This window comes from Panthera uncia, chromosome F2 (assembly GCF_023721935.1).
Source record: "Panthera uncia isolate 11264 chromosome F2, Puncia_PCG_1.0, whole genome shotgun sequence".
In the NCBI taxonomy this organism is placed as follows: Eukaryota; Metazoa; Chordata; class Mammalia; order Carnivora; family Felidae; genus Panthera; species Panthera uncia.
In genome coordinates this window covers 19,141,858-19,158,417 of record NC_064812.1, presented here as the reverse complement: position 1 = coordinate 19,158,417, position 16,560 = coordinate 19,141,858, and the positions used below count along the sequence as shown (strand labels likewise).

Sequence of the window (16,560 nt, the reverse complement as noted above, 5' to 3'; positions counted from 1 at the left end):
ACAGTAACAAGAATGTTGAATTGGAAGGATTTTAAAAACTGTTGACTGTGTGAGGGACAGTAGGTGTTAAAAATCATCTAAGGACCTTGTTTTGATCTGGAAGAAAGTAAAGATTGATTACTCTTAGACTTCTAATAAATAAACTCAATCAATCCAGAAGAAGGCAAGAAAGAAGGAGAGGAAAAAATTAAATAAAATCTCCTTTCTTGCCTTCTTTCGGATTGAGTTTATTTATTAGAAGTGTAAGATTAATCAATTATCTTTACTTTCCTCCAGATCAAAACAAGGTCCTTAGAAAATTTTTGTGGTTTATACATACAATGGAATACTACTTGGCAAGCAATGAGAGAGAATGAAATTTTGCCATTTGCAACAATGTGGATGTAAGTGGAGAGTATTATGCTAAGTGAAATAAGTCAGAGAAAGATATCATATGTTTTCACTCATATATGGAACTTGAGAAACTTAATAGAAGACCATGGGGGAAAGGAAGGGGAAAAAATAGTTCCAAACGGAGAGGGATGCAAACCATAAGAGACTCTAAATACAAAGAACAAACTGAGGATTGATGGGGGGGGGGGGGGGGGGGAGAGGGGAAAACGGGTGTGATGGGTATTGAGGAGGGCACTTGTTGGGATGAGTACTGGGTATTGTATGTAAGCATAGGAAGCTTAGGAATCTACCCCGAAGCCAAGAGCCACTGTATATACTATATATTAGCTAACTTGACAATAAATTATGTTTAAAAAAATCATATAAAGTGCATAGTTCTATGCTTAGGATGTTAATGATCAATAAATATGACCTCTGTGACAGAAAAATAAATAAGTAAGTAAATAAATAAACAAACAAACAAACAAACAAATAGATTTAAAGTAGAATGATTTATTGGGCAAACACTATCAAAAGAAGGCTGATATAGTTTACTAAAAAAACAAAAAGACCTCGAGATAAAAAGTATAATTGGAGACAAAAATGGCTGGTAGATACCCTGATTAATTCTTAGGAAGAATGTAATTCCAAACTTAAATTCATCTAACACTAAATCTTCAAAACATACAAAGCAAAAACTGACAGAAATACAGAGGAAAAATAAACCCACAATTGAGTTCGTAACAGAACTCTTTCAGGTAATCAATAAATCAAACCAAAAAAAAGTCAGTAAGACTTTTTTTGATTGGAATGTACTTTGCATTTTTGATATAATGGATGTATAATCATACATAGATATATACATCTCTCTCTCCAAGACATTTTCAGCAAACATATTCTAGATAATCACGCAAGTATCAAGTAATTAAAAAGAAAAGCAACAAAACTGGCTAAATGCAAAACATAGTAAACAGTAATTAGAAAACATATAGAATTGAATGATAATGAAATAATGCTTATCAAAACTTGTGTGATACAGTTAAAGTGCAGAATTTATAGCCTTGAATGAAGCTACATTAGAAGAGGAGCTAGACTGGAAAAACAGTTCCTGAACCAGTCTTCCCACAGAAGATTAATAAAAAATACAATAAACTTACTGCTACTGGATCCTTCTGGTGAAGTTGAGCAGCTGTTACTTGTCTAAATCCACCTGGATAGCTGTTAAAGGAAGCAAAGACATTAAAACTGGGAGTAGGCTATGATATACTATTTCTTGAAATGAATATGGTTTTATAATATGAAAACTGTTTTTATTATGAAGCTATTCTTGTTTCTGGGAACTATGATGTTCATTAGTGTCTTAAAAATTAAGTAGTAACCTATGCTATTCGAAATACTATTCTTTTTAAGTGGTCAACTGTCTTCATTTCATAAAAATCGCACATCTTGGAAAATTCTTAGCATAACTATTGTTTTCATTTATTCTGAAGTAGTTGTTCATGCTTGAATTTAAGAAAGAAAAAGCAGTGAGCCAATATGCTTCACATTCCCTGCCATATCAGAATGTCTATATAACCTAGGGGTCGGGTTTGGGGAAAACAGGGGTAGCCACTTTGGGTCTAAGTCCAGTTCATACTCAAAACAGGGAATGATCCTGTTTCCTGTTAATAGTTGGTAAAAGACCACCAAGAGTTATATGTTGGTCCTAAGTGATACAATACTGTGTTCATATCAAATTTATACATAAAATAGATAAATCGGAGATTTAAAATACATATAAATATTTGGGATAGTATTGATGGCAGCTTAGTAACTTGCATGCCCCAGATCCCAGTCTGGAATCTAGGTTTGTCAGTGGCTACCAGTATAATGGTAGGTAACTTGCTTTTCTTCTTTATTAGATTTTACTCATATGAGAAAATGTTTGTGAAAGTGCTTAAGAAATTTAAAACAAAAACAATATACAGATGTAAGGTTTCATTATGTTGAATGGATAAAGCCTAAATGATTTTTGAGGAAGGGGAAAAGAAAACATAAACTCAGTGGACTCTGCAAGAAGTTAAAGATTACCTAAATGTAATTCCTTTCATAAGTTTCAATCAGACTTAAAAACATTTGAAAGAACCACATTTCAGGAATAAAATTTAAAAAAGCAGATTTAGAAATTTGCTGAGAAAGATGGATAATATTCAAAGTGATACTTTCATTTGTTTCAAGGGATTTCAGTTTCAGAAAAAGAAATACCTGTCTAGACTTCAATTCCTGTATTCTTTCTCTCTGTGGAAAAAAAGTACTTTACAACTTCTACGCTAAAGATCACCTTTCTGTTTTTAACATTGGGATGCCAAGTTCTAAAGTATAATACCATTTACATTTTATTTCATGAGTTTGGACTTTATTCTGAAGAATCTGGAAAGGTGGCATAAAATTCTGAGTAGAGGAATGATTTGAATAATGTAATAAATACTCAGTTGATTTTTACTGGTGACAAAGTAACTACACTTCTTCCTCCAGTGTGGGATAGCCTAAATGGAAGAGAAGAAACTTTGTTTAACATGTTCATCATTTTTTTTTTCAATGCAGATTAATTCAGTAAATACTTACTGTGTGCCTACTGTGCTGGGTGCTGGGGATATGTAGACAAATATGACAGTATCCCGTCCACAAAAAAATGACTACGTGAATTCTACTGAGGCATCTAACAGTAAGCTATATTTCTAATCCTACCAATACATTTATATGACTGAACAGTTAGATGTCAAAGTTCAGGGTGCACACATGCATATCTCACCCGACCTCCAAAATAATGAGAAGTGAATGTTTATAAAATATTTGGACAAGAAAACATTTTCTGAGACTAGAAAACATAGAACAAATTATAAGGGAAAAGAGAGATTTAATTACATAAAAGTTAAATAACCATACAACAAAGGACATCATAAAGAAAATTTGTAAAAAGTAAACTGTATAATAGTGGACTAATATTCTTAATAGATAAAATGTTCAGAGAACACGCTAAGGAAAGCATTGGTACCTTATAATAATGCAAATGTAAACAATCAAATGTCCATCAAAGTGGCACAATCTTATTATTAAATCATTATTAATGATGTGCTGTGGCAGCAGTTTTATCAAACCAGGCATTCTTATGCACTACTAGTACAAAATTAAAGTGATGTTTGGAAATACCTATTAAAAGATCAATTATCATCCCTTTGATCTTGAAATTCATTACATTTCCAGTTTTATTTTAAATTATCCTATATGTTGAAAAAGCCTCATGTATAAAGATGTTTTTCAGCTCTTTATGAAACTAAAAATTTTAATTAAAAAAAGGACATTATGTATGCAAATCATATTCTGTATTACTACACAGTGACAAACTATTTATAAAAAGGCTTTCTGATAATTTTATAGAAAGTGAAAAAAAGATGTAAACTTGTATATGTGTTAAAATGTTTAGTCCACAGGATGAAAAATGATTTTTAGTTCCTTCTTTAAACTTTTCTGCATTTCCTAAAATTATCATATATTAAAATTTTTATAACTAGAAAGTTAAAATTTGAATATATAATGTAATAATGTTCTGAGCATAAAAAAAGTGGTACATCCAGTGAAATGAAGTAACAAAGTAAGTGAAGAGTCAACAGAAACTGAGAAACAAAACAGTTATTTACCATACGGGGTTGAGACAATAGGGAAGGGATTCAAGAAGAGGTTGAATGAGCCAGGTTTTAATGGATAAATATGAGTTCTTGAGAAACACTCCTGTGAAGGACAATAACACACGCAAAGGCAGAAAGGCAAGAAATGGCAATATGTTGGCTAAAATGAAGGATTCTGAAGCAGTAGTGGTAATCGGGTACCGATAATGTACAAGTTTAGAGTTCAACCCTAGATAAGACAGCTCTACTGAAGGGGACACTACCAGCAGAGGGTATGGTATCCTAGCTGTTCGCTATTAGTTGTGCTATTATTTTCCACACATATTACTGCTACAGTAATTATTACAGCATTTTGTGCCAATACTCCCCCCTTTATGCTTTTATCGCATTATGTTACCCTGACTTTTCATATTTCTTCCCCTGTTACCTCTAAATTTTATAGAATTTGGTTTATCTGTACAGATTTCCTAATAGCAGAAAATACTGAAGCTGGATGTGAATTTATTTTGGTTATGTTAAATAACAATTTCATGAATAAGTTTAAGGAGAATGGGCAAAGTCTGGCTAATGGAAGCAAAAAAGTTATTCTGAGTGGGTCACTTGGGTGGCTCAGTTGGTTAAGCGTCCAACTTTGACTCAGGGCAGGATCTCATGGTTTGCAAGTTCAAGTCCCACTGTCTGCTGTCAGCAAAGAGCCCACTTTGGATCCTCTGTCTTCCTTTCTCTCTGCTCCTCCTCTGCTTGTAGGTGCTCTCTTTCTCTCTCTCAAAAATAAACATTTAAAAAAAATAAAATAAGGTCTTTAAAAAAAAAAAAGTTATTCCTAGCATTGCCTAAGACCCACTTAGGCAAGAGATGAAAAGAAACAGATGGAGACATTAAATTCTGCTTGTCTAAGATGAAGGTGCAATTGGAAATAAACAATTTTAATCAAGAATGAAAGTTCAACGTTTCTAACCGTATCTTGCATGACAGTATAGGAGGCATTTAATTAAATTTGTATATGACCTGAAGCAGAGGGCTTAACACATTACATGACACAATCAAGATCTCAAAAGATTTTAAAAGGCTGGAGGTAAAATTTAACTTAAGGTATTGTAGTTGGGTTAACATGGGTTAAAACATGGTTAAACAGCAGCATGTTTAAGAAAGACTTGGGAGTTTGGGCTGATAGTGAACTCCGTGTACCACCCAATAAAGGATTATAAAACTGAAAGATGGACGACTCCCATTATACTAGGAAGCCATCAGAACATAGCCAGGTGAGTGTATTTAGTTAAGAAAGACACTAGAGAGTGACCAAGATATAAGGGGATAGTCAAAGGGACACCATATAAAGAACTCTGAAATAACTACAGATGTTTAGCTTAGGGAAAAGACAAATCAAGGGGCTCTTATTGATTCCTATCTCAAAATGATCTGAAGGATGTCATGTGGAGAGATATGATTATTTTACACTGTCCAAAGAGGAGAACTAAGACTAATATGAAAGCTAAAGAAAAACAGATTATGATTCAACAGCATAAAGATCTTTCTAAAATTTAAACCATTTCAAAGATGGAATGAATGGGCTGCCTTACAAGCCATGAGATCACTATTATTCAAACACAGGCAGAGAGACCTGGACGTTGAGAGGTATGTTGTGGAGATTTTAGGTATCTTCCAAACTTGGGATTTTGTTCACCATTCCTTAAACATCTCATGTATTTTCAGAAGTTTAAGATAGTTCAAGAAACAACAGTGACATGAATTACAGGAAACAGAAATAAATGAGAAGATTGATTTAAAAATGAGAATAATCTAGATCAGAGAGGTTATGTGAAAAGCTTCTAGAAAAAACAAATACTGTTAATAATAACTAGTATTTGGTGTAGTTCTGTGGGTTATTTTTGGTTGAGTAAATTATATACGCAGCATGTGCAAAATTAGTATTTCCTTAAATGCCAATTTTTGAAAATAGCTTTTTCTTTTAAGTAAGATCAATTATTCTTTTCTGTTTTTTTTTTTTTAAAGGATGGTTACTTATTTATTATGTTTTTTGTGGAACTTGAACTCATAACCCCAAGATCAAGAGTTGCATGCTCTTTCAACTGAGCCAGCCAGGTACCCATAGTAAGATCAATAGTATTTTTTTTTTTTTTAATGTTTATTTATTTTTGAGAGAGAGACAGTGAGAGCCAGGGAGGGGCAGAGAGAGAGAGAGGGAGACACAGAATCCGAAACAGGCTCCAGGCTTCGAGCTGTCAGCACAGAGCCCGATGTGGCGCCCGAACCCAGGAAGTACAAGATCATGACCTGAGCCAAAGCTGGATGCTCAACTGGCTGAGCCAACCAGGCACCCCAATAGTATTTTTAAAGTAATATATTTCAACTGCCTATATTCTTTGACAATGGCAGTATCATTTTTTTTTTTTATCTGAGTAGTTGATACTTGATGTTACATTAGTTTTAGGTGTACAACTTAGTGATTCAACAACTCTCTATTATGCTATGCTCACCACAAGTGTAGCTACCTTCTGTCATCATACAAGGCTATTGTAACACCAGTGAGTATAGTCCCTATGCTGTACCTTTTATCCCTGTGACTTATTCATTCCATAACTGAAAGCCTGTATCTCCCACTCCCTTTCACCCTCCCTTCCACTCTTACCCTCTTTGGCAACCATCAATCTGTTCTCTGTATTTATAGGTCTGATTCTGCTTTTTTGTGTGTTCATTTGGTTTTTTAGATTCCACACATAAGTGAAAGCATATGGTATTTGTCTTTCTCTGACACATTTCACTTTGCGCTATATATTCTAGGTCCATCCATGTTGTTGCAAATGGCCAGACTGCATCCTTTTTATGGCTGAGTAATATTCCAGTGCACATGCACACATGTACATCATTATCCATTCATGTATCAATGGACACGTGGGTTGCTTCTCTATCCTGGCTATTATAAATAATGCCACAATAAACATAGAGGTATATGTATCTTTACAAATTAGTATTTTTGTTTTCTTTGGGTAATAACCTAGTAGTGAAACTACTGGATCATATGGTATTTCTATTTTTAATTTTTTGAGGAACCTCCACACTGTTTTCCACAGTGGCCATACCAATTTACATTCCCGCCAACAGTGCATGAAGGTTCGTTTTTCTCCACATTCTTACCAACACTTATTATTTACTGTCTTAGTGGCCACACTGACAGATGTTAAGGTGATAGCTCATTGTGGTTTTGATTTGCACTTCCCTGATGGTTAGATATGTTGAGCATTTTTTCATATGTCTGTTGGACAATGGCGTTATCTTACCCAGTATGTGAGGAGTACACTTTTTGTTCCCATTTATTTCCAGAAAATGCAATGTGCCTTGTGTTCATTATGACAACATGATCCCCACAGTCACCTAGATTTAAAAAGAACAAAGAAGAAAAGATTTTATATGAAAGTCACGATTTTAAGAAAAAGTGGTCTTGGTTATTTATAAAGCTTTTCAAAGTCTAAACAACACATTAAAAAACATAAAGCAAGTCACAGTGCAACATCAAAATCCTTGAACAGGATTTTGCTATTCTGTTCCTCTTTTACATAACATCTAAGTATAGAAAGAGTGAAAGAGTTGGCCAGACATTTGGAAAATCTCAACACTGGAAGATAAAAGAGGATATTATTAAAGATGCCAATAACAACAACACATCTTTTAAAGGCAAACTAATGTTATTCCTATGGTCTTTTCCCGTTAATATTTACACTTTGCTAAAATGTTTATATTAACATACCTTTAAATGTCTAATATAAACTTCCCCTTAAAAATAGAAGAGAAAATGAAAACAATACGCATATAGATGTAAAAAAGGTATGTTTTACCAATAGGCAAATTGAAAACAAATGTAAAATGTCACAATTGATTTTTCTCCTTAAATTCAGAGAACAATAGAGTATTATGATCTTATGCTTAACTACTAACCCAAGGCTTTTTCCAACCACATTTAACTAGCTACATTTAAACTGCCACTTTCAACTATGACAACATGCATATTTGATATGCCAGATGACCTGAAAATTAAAATATATGTATTAGATTAATTTTCCATAAAATTAATAAAAAAAAACCCTAAAAAGTCAACATGCAGTTTTCCCATGAGTCATGATACTTCACAAAATCAAATAACCAAAAACATTTTTTAAATGCCTATTCTACTAATATGAAAACTTAAAAAGATTTTAATTTATTTAAAAACACTGAAAAAATAAGTATAAATAAATACCGCATATGAAAACTAACAGTTACATTATAAGATAATGAGCTTTGAATTTCAATGACAGCATTTTAAGAGAGAAGTATATAGTCTACATGGAATGAGGGTAAAAGAAAGAGAAAAAAGCAGGTAGGTTTTCTTTATCACAGTGAAAGGGAATCAAGAGGTGTAAAGGAAAGCTTTACCTGGGAAGCTTTGCTGTCAGTGGGTTGAAAAGACAGTTTGACTGTATTTGGCAAATTGATCAAAGTTCCTAAAAGTAACCCACAATGGGCTAGTAAGGCAACTGGACAAATGAACCAGGAAAATAAATAAAGAGGGTGAGAAGATATCTATGTCATCTCAGAGAATGCTGAAGTTTCCTTAGTTTTCAACCAGACTTTTACAGTTGAAGACACTAACACCTGCTAAGATCAAGTGATTTGCCAAAGCTCACACACCATGTTATTTAATTCCCGGTTCAGGCTCTTTCCGTGACACTTAGGCTGAGGAAAAATGGAATCCTTAGCTTTACACAAGAGCTGAATTTATTTTTTAAATGTTATTTAAGCTTTAAATATGGAAAAACCGGGGCACCTACGTGGCTCAGTCAGTTAAGTGTCCCTTGATTTTGGCTCAGGTTATGATCTTATGTTTTGTGAGTTCGAGCCCCATATCGGGTTCATAGTGAAGAGCCTGCTTGGGGATTTTCTCCCTCTCTCTCTCTCTCTCTCTCTGCCCCTCCCCAACTCTCTCTATCTCTCTCTAAATACTTAAAACAAACAAACAAACAAACAAACAAAAAGCATCTTGAGCTATTCCAAACAAACCTACTGTCTTTGTAGAGATCAAAAGGATCTCTCAAAGGACATTCAAAAGAATATCACAGATCAGATGAAAATCATGTTCTTTCATCTGTAAGGTACGAACATCTAATCTGGGAAAAATTATTCTCCCTCAATAACATGCCTCTGGCATAAGTTATTGAGGGAGAATATATATTCTTAGAATATATTCTTAGAAAGACTTCTCTAACTCTAAATCAAACTAACCAGGAATTAAATATTTTTTAACTGCATTACATATTAAAACAAAAGCCAATATTGTTAAAGGCTGAAACCCTGAATATAGTACAATTATTTCTGTCTCAATTTCTACATACAATAGATTTCATTGTAAAGTTTTCATTAAACAATTATGCTTTATAATATGCAGCAAATGTATATAAATTAGAACTCTACTGCCTGATCAAGAGATATTCCAAGAGAAATTAATTTCTTTCAGATTAAAAAAACTAAAGTAATAAGTAATTTTTAGAAAAAGGAGTTGTGAGTGTATTTGTAAAAACTCTCACCTTAGATGTGTAACCTTGACTCCTTTTTATAATATTTGGTGTGTGTGTGCGCACATGTGTGCATGAGTGAATGAACGAATGAATGAATGAATGAATGAAATTAGGTGCCAAATAAATTCAGATAAATTCAATCAAAGTGGAAACTGAAAGTGTCATGTCAGGGAACTGAAGTTCTAATGATGAGTCACACTATCAGGGGTGCTTCTCAGTCCTACAGCTTCAGTGTTTTGGCTCATTTTCTCCCCTAAACCAGAACTCATATTTTTTCCTCAAAATTCCCTGAGAGGAAGAGATATAACATTCATTCTGGAGGCAGGAATATCAGTCACTAGTTGATCATGCACCCTTTTCTACTAGGTTCTGAGGACAGCTCCGAAATTCTTTTTAACATACCAACCCTAGGTTAAAGTTATTTGTCACCTTCGTACCTCAACACGTACCAACTCCCCAGGTAAGATATTCAAGGATACCTACAGTTTAGGCTCAAACTTTCTAGCCTTATTTACCAGTTCTTTCCCATCCCAAACCATACTACTTGCTATTCTCTGAAGCATTATCCCATTATTTCTGTTTAAAACACACACACATACATACAGAAGATCGTATACACAGATCCCCTGATCTTTCCTTTGTTCCTTCCAGTAGAAATACTCTCCTGATTTATCTCCACTTGCTAAATTTTATCCATAAAATTTAAGTTCCACATAAATATCAAGTTCCAAAATTAATACCAGTCCTTTCATAAAGCCTTTCCTAATACCAAACCCAACTTCCCTTGATTCCACAAGGATGCCTGAATTTCTCTTAAGATACCGATTTAACTCTATCTTGTCCTATCATTTGTACAATTTTACTTTCTCCACCTAAATTATAAGCTCCCTTCTGAAGACTCTTAATGTAGACCTCTTTTATAATGGGAATTACAAGTCACAATAAGTGTTAAAAAAAAATTCCTGGTGTTCACTTTAATGTAAATAGGGCTTGTTCTATCATGTCTGTTCGCATTCAATTCCTCTCTTAGATTTCATGGGAGATGCACTCGTAGTTCTTATCTTACAAATTGGACCAATCAAAACTGTCTGAGCTGCTCAGATTCCATAGGAGGATGGATTCAGATGGAGATATCTGGTAAGTTTGGTGGGAATCTCTTCCAAAATCTGCTTTGTAGTTCTTTTCCATTGATTAATAAATTAATCCACTTACTACTTACTCATGTCAGGTACTGTTCTTGATGCTGAGAATAGAGCAATGAATGCAACTGAAATCCCTGGTCATAATAAATCCTACATTCTAGTGCAATGAGCTAGACAATAAACAAGTAAACATACAATATGTCAGAGGCTGATAAATATATGGGGATAAAGAGCAATGCAGTGGAAGTATTATTAATTGATACAGGTTTTTGTGTTTTAGTTTCCCTGGGAGAAATGTCCAAAAGTGCAATTGTTGTATGGCAAGCTCATGTTTAGTTTTATAAGAAACTGCCATATTCTTTACCAGACTGGCTCTACCATTTTATACTCCTACAAACAATGTGTGAGCAATCCAGTTTCTTTGCATCATCACCAGCATTTGCCACTCTTTATTTTAGCTATTCTGACAGATATGCAGTGATGTCTCACTGTGGGTTTAATCTGTTTTTCCCTAATGGCTAATAATGTTGAATCATTTTATGTATTTATTTACCATCTGGTCATGATATTTTGCTCATTTTCTAATTAAGTGTTAGTTTGTTTCTTGTTGACTATATGGTTTGCAAATATTTCCCTTCAGTCTGTAGCTTGTCTTTTCATCCGCTCCATGTGTCAAATCCCTCTTTAAAAGCTCTTTGCTGTAGCTTACTGATTTTAAAACTGTATTTGATAGAGATGTCAGGTTCTGAGAAGGTGACTCAAAGGGGAAAGGGTCGAGCATCTTCTCCCTCCTTCAACTAGCACAGCACTGATTTTATATATTGTGTTTCCTTACAAGATTTGGTTTGAGAAATGTTTGAAAATAGCTATTTCAATTGAGTGATAAATAACAAAATTGGCTTTGGTCATTTTGTTTGTTTCCAACCTTGAAAGATAAATGTCCAAATGCCTTCTTCAGTGTTTTTTCCGGCATCCCTGAATTTGTGCATAGCTAATATAACAGAAGATCACATCAGTTACCACAAAATCTACTGAGTATAAAGACACTGTGATAGGAACAAGGTATGTTGTTCAAATTTATTGATAATATCTAAGTATTCACTTTTAAAGGAGTTAAGTATTCAAGATATGATCTAAAGCAAAACTCTCCTTCACTGCTTTGTACAATGATATTCTAGGAGTTGAAGAATAAATGTGCAATTAAGATTGCAAAATTAAAATGATGCAGTAATTTACATTTGAAATAAACTGACACTGAACTTAAAGAGTAAAAGAGAAAAATGTGTTAGCTTGGTAACTTTAAAAAGAGCATCCTAAACTTTCTTTTCCCTAACAAGTCTTTAAAAGATTAAATAAATAATATAAGGCAGAATGTTAGAGATTAGATCTAATCTTTGTTGAACTGCCTGGTGTGCTAGAGTTTATAACATTAACTTTAAGAACTGTGTGCAACTTCTGTTTCCTTTCATGTAGATCAGGAGTATTTTAGGAGAATCTAACAATAACTTTAGAAAATGCTAAAGGAAGGTTTGTCTCTGCTTCTTTTATTTATTTTTTAAATTAATTAATTTATTTAAAATGCTTGTTTATTTTGAGAGAGAGAGAGAGAGAGAGAACGCATGTAAGCAAGGGAGGGGCAGAGAGAAGGAGAGACAGAATCTTAAGCAGGCTCCGTGCTGTCAGCACACAGCCCAACATGGGACTCAATTTCACCAACCGTGAGATCATGACCTAAGCCAAAATCAAGAGTGGAACAGTTAACTGACTGAGCCACCCAGGTGCCCTTCTGCTTCTTTTAAACGTTCATACTGTCCTCAATTTATTAATCTGTGGGCAATGAAAAGAATGGAGTCCTCATGAAGAGTAAGTATAATCTAAAAATTACCATGTGCCCTTTCTTTTTATTATCAGTGACAAACATGTTCAAAGAGCTCCCAGGTCCCAAATTCAGAAGGGCAGCTCTGATTAGAAAGAGAAGGGAACTTTTCCTAGTTCTACATCATTTCCAGCTTGACTCAGACCACATTTTCCATAAAAAATAACCTTAAAAGTGGAAAGTTGGTTTTCTATAAAACTTCACAAAGTCTACTGGACCTGTAAAGTAGTTCAAATACAGTATACATTATGTTTGGATATATTACCAGCTAACTTTTATAGCTACTCCTGGATATATGAACATCATTTATAGTATTATTTATCTGGGAAATTGTATGTCAATTTTCAAACAAACATGTTTACAGTGATTGTGAGAACATAATACATGCTTGATAAATGCTTATTTAACAATGAATGTTAGAAATAAATTTACGACAGACACGTTTGTAAGCTGAAAATTGCTTGCAATTTAAGTTTTGACTTTAGTGACATCTTGTGGACATAAAAAGTCTTGCTGATATAAGTTACGTATTAAATTATATAGTGAAACAAAAATACAGCTCAGTCTTTAAAACGTTAATTTTTAATTTCATAGAAAAGCTATTCTCCTTTACTAGAAAAGGATGACATGATAGGTAGCTACCAAAGCTCTTTTGGTGTGCTAGCAAGTATTTTCATTAGTACTTAAGGAATACTTTTGCAATAATGACCCATTTATAGGAAAGCAGAACTTTAATTCAGTGAACAGATAAGTGCTATACTTTACGAAAGAAATTACATTACTACAAATTCTACTTTTTCCCAAATTTTGTATTGTTTGTATTTCTACAAAAATAACCTAAGGCGCCTGGGTGGTTCAGTCGGTTAAGCATCCAACTTCAGCTCAGGTTATGATCTCACGTATCGTGAGTTTGAGTCCCGCGACAGGCTCTGTGCTGACAGCTCAGAGCCTGGAAAGCCTGCTTTGGATTCTGTGTCTCCCTCTCTCTGCCCTTCCCCCACTCACTCTCTGTCTCTCAAAAATAAATAAATGTTAAAAAAAAAATTTTTTTTAAAGGGGCGCCTGGGTGGCTCAGTCGATTAAGTGTCCGACTTTGGCTCAGGTCATGATCTCACAGTCTGTGGGTTCAACCCCTGTCAGCTGTGCTGACAGCTCAGAGCCTGGAGCTGCTTCAGATTCTGGGTCTCCCTCTCTCTCTCCCCCTCCCTAGCTCACACTCCCACTGTCTCTCTCTGTCAAAAATAAATAAACTTAAAAAAAATTTTTTTTTAAATCAACCTAAAAGATCTTGTATATTACCTTGTTGATAACACTGCCAAGAAAATAAACAACTTAGCAGGAAAACATAGTTTAAGTGGCTAAGAATCACCACACTGATGTGGAATGGGTAATTTACTATCTGATGAAACAGGTGCCTGGGTTCTGGTCCAAATTCTATTATAATATAGCTGAGTGACAGGGAGAAAGTCATTTTATTCTTCTGATTTTAGTTCTCATGTATATCAATGAGGCAATTAAAATATCTAAAGTCCTAAGGAATTCATTCTATTACTTGGTAATTCTAAGACTATAACATTCTCCTTGTCTGCCAAAAACCACAGATATTGTTTGTAAGTTTATTTATTTATCTTGAGAGACAGAGACAGTGCTTGGTGAGTGGGGTGGGGGTGGGGGCGGTGTTGGGTAGGGTCAGAGAGGGAGAGAGAGAATCCCAAGCAGGCTCAGCACTTCCAGCACAGAACCTGACATGGGGCTCAAACACACAAACTGTGAGATCATGACCTGAGCCAAAACCAAGAGTCAGACACTCAACCGACTGAGCCACCCAGTGCCCCACAAAAACCCGAGATTTTTAAAGCAAACAGATTTATAATTAGTCAAGCGTAGGTCTGCTGACCAGTATTTTCCTTTCAAGGTGTGGTTGCTCCTCACTATTCATGTATTCTGTATTACAAATTTGCCTATTCTCTTAAAATTTATTGATAATGTCAAAACTTGCAGTGCTTTCCCAGTCATTTGCAGACATGTGCACGGCAGTGAAAAATCTGAGTAGCTTGATGCATAAGCTGAGGTCAAATATGGTAATGCACTGTCTTTTGTTTCGGCTCTTTTACTATAAACCAGTGTCCTTTTGTGGTCTATTTAGTGCTAGGTTTTTGGCATTATTGTGCTTTTTATAAGTGACTTTGCTGTTTAAAATATCCCTCGAGTCTGATGCTGAAGTGCTGTGTAGTATTCCTAAGTGCAAGAAGCCTGCAGTGTGTCTTACAGAGAAATCCTGTGTTAGATAAGCATCGTTCAGGCATGAGTTACTGTGTGGTTAGCCGTGAGTTCAATGCTAAAGAATGCAATATGTATATTAAACAAGCTGTCTTTAAACAGAAACACACATAAAACAAAGCTATTTATTGCCTGGCTGACAAATGAATGTTGTGACTAGAGGCTCACTGGAACCTAACCATATCTCTAAAGCAATGGTTCAGTGTTCGCTCTCTTTCAGCATTCATGGTGACTTTAAAGAACGTAACTACGGTGAATAATGAAAACTGACTGTGCTCATAAAACATTTTCTTAAAAGTGTCAGTCCACAAAACATTTTTGATAAGCATCTCTGAAGGACCAGATGTTGTACTAAGTGCTTGGAAAACTAACACTGACATGACAAAATCCTTACATTCATATTCCATACTTAAAGATTTCACAGGTTGTGAGCTGACTTTGAAATTTTCATTAAGTGAAGAAAAAGAGGGGCGCCTGAGTGGCTCAGTCAGTTGAGCGTCCGACTTCGGCTCAGGTCATGATCTCACTGTTCCTGAGTTCGAGCCTCGCATCAGGCTCTGTGCTGACAGCTTGTAGCCTGGAGCCTGCTTCGGATTCTGTCTCTTTCTCTCTCTCTCTCTCAAAAATAAATAAACATTAAAAAAATTTTTTTTAAAAGTGCAGAAAAAGATTAGAGCGGCAAGTATGAGAAATGGCGTAACTCATGAGTTCTTGCTTTTACCCAAATCAACCCATCTGCAGTACTTTCCCTGCTAGCTCCACAGGTCCAAAATCTAACTTAGCTAAATGCCAGAGCCCCGATTAAAAGTAATTTCTTCATTCTCAAAACTCGTATTCATGAATGCATATATTCACTCAAAAAGCATTTTATGTAGCCCAACTATGTGTCAAACACTATTCTAGACACTGGGCATATAGCTGTGAAAAATTTAGGCAAAGTTCCTATCCTCTTAGAACTTAGTGTGGTGGAGGTGTGGATAATACATATTTATATATGTCAGGTGATCAGAGGATGCTAATTAAAAAAAATTTTTTTTTAATGTTTATTTTTAGGAGAGAGAGTGTGAGCAAGGGGGTAGGGGGTGGGAAGTGGCAGGAGGGCAGAAAGACAGGAAGACACAGAATCTGAAGCAGGCTCCAGGCTCTGAGCTGTCAGCACAGAGCCCGATGTGGGGTTCGAACTCACGAACCATGAGATCATGACCTGAGGCGAAGTCAGATGCTTAACCAACTGAGCCACCCAGGTGCCCCTAAAGGCAAGGTAAAGTATAGAGTGAAAGGGTGAGATGACAGAGGAACTGGGGAAGGCCTCTCTCAGAATACAAATGAGCAGAAATCTGAAAGATGTGAAGAATTAAGCCATAAATCTGGAAAACCCCATCCAGGCAGAGGGGACAAAATATGAAAAGGCCCTAAGGCAAAAATGTGCTGACAGGCACATTAAGGAAAGAGCAGCAAGCCTTAGTGGATTACCCTAGGAGGTAGGAAGTAAACTCAGCAAGGTAAAAGGGACCACACCTTGTAGGTCCTTGTAGGGACTGGCAAATGTTGGCTTTTACTTTCTCATTTGGAAGAGACATCTGCAACTCATCTGTAGAGAAAAGACCTTATTGAGGCAAGAGTAGGAGCAGCGAGATCAGTGAGGAGGCTTTTGG

The 16,560-nt window shown here is 35.2% G+C and overlaps 1 protein-coding gene across 1 annotated transcript in view; it reads right to left on the bottom strand.

Annotated features, from left to right (window-relative positions):
• The window catches only part of MRPL13 (mitochondrial ribosomal protein L13), a 48,549-nt gene that overhangs the window by 26,224 nt on the left and 5,765 nt on the right, over positions 1 to 16,560 (bottom strand). Inside the window, exons 3-4 of the mRNA XM_049632951.1 lie at positions 7,337 to 7,430; positions 1,530 to 1,590 (exon numbers count right to left, since the gene is read on the bottom strand). Of these exons, the coding sequence (XP_049488908.1) occupies positions 1,530 to 1,590; positions 7,337 to 7,430 (155 nt within the window). The remainder of the gene's footprint in view (positions 1 to 1,529; positions 1,591 to 7,336; positions 7,431 to 16,560) is intronic.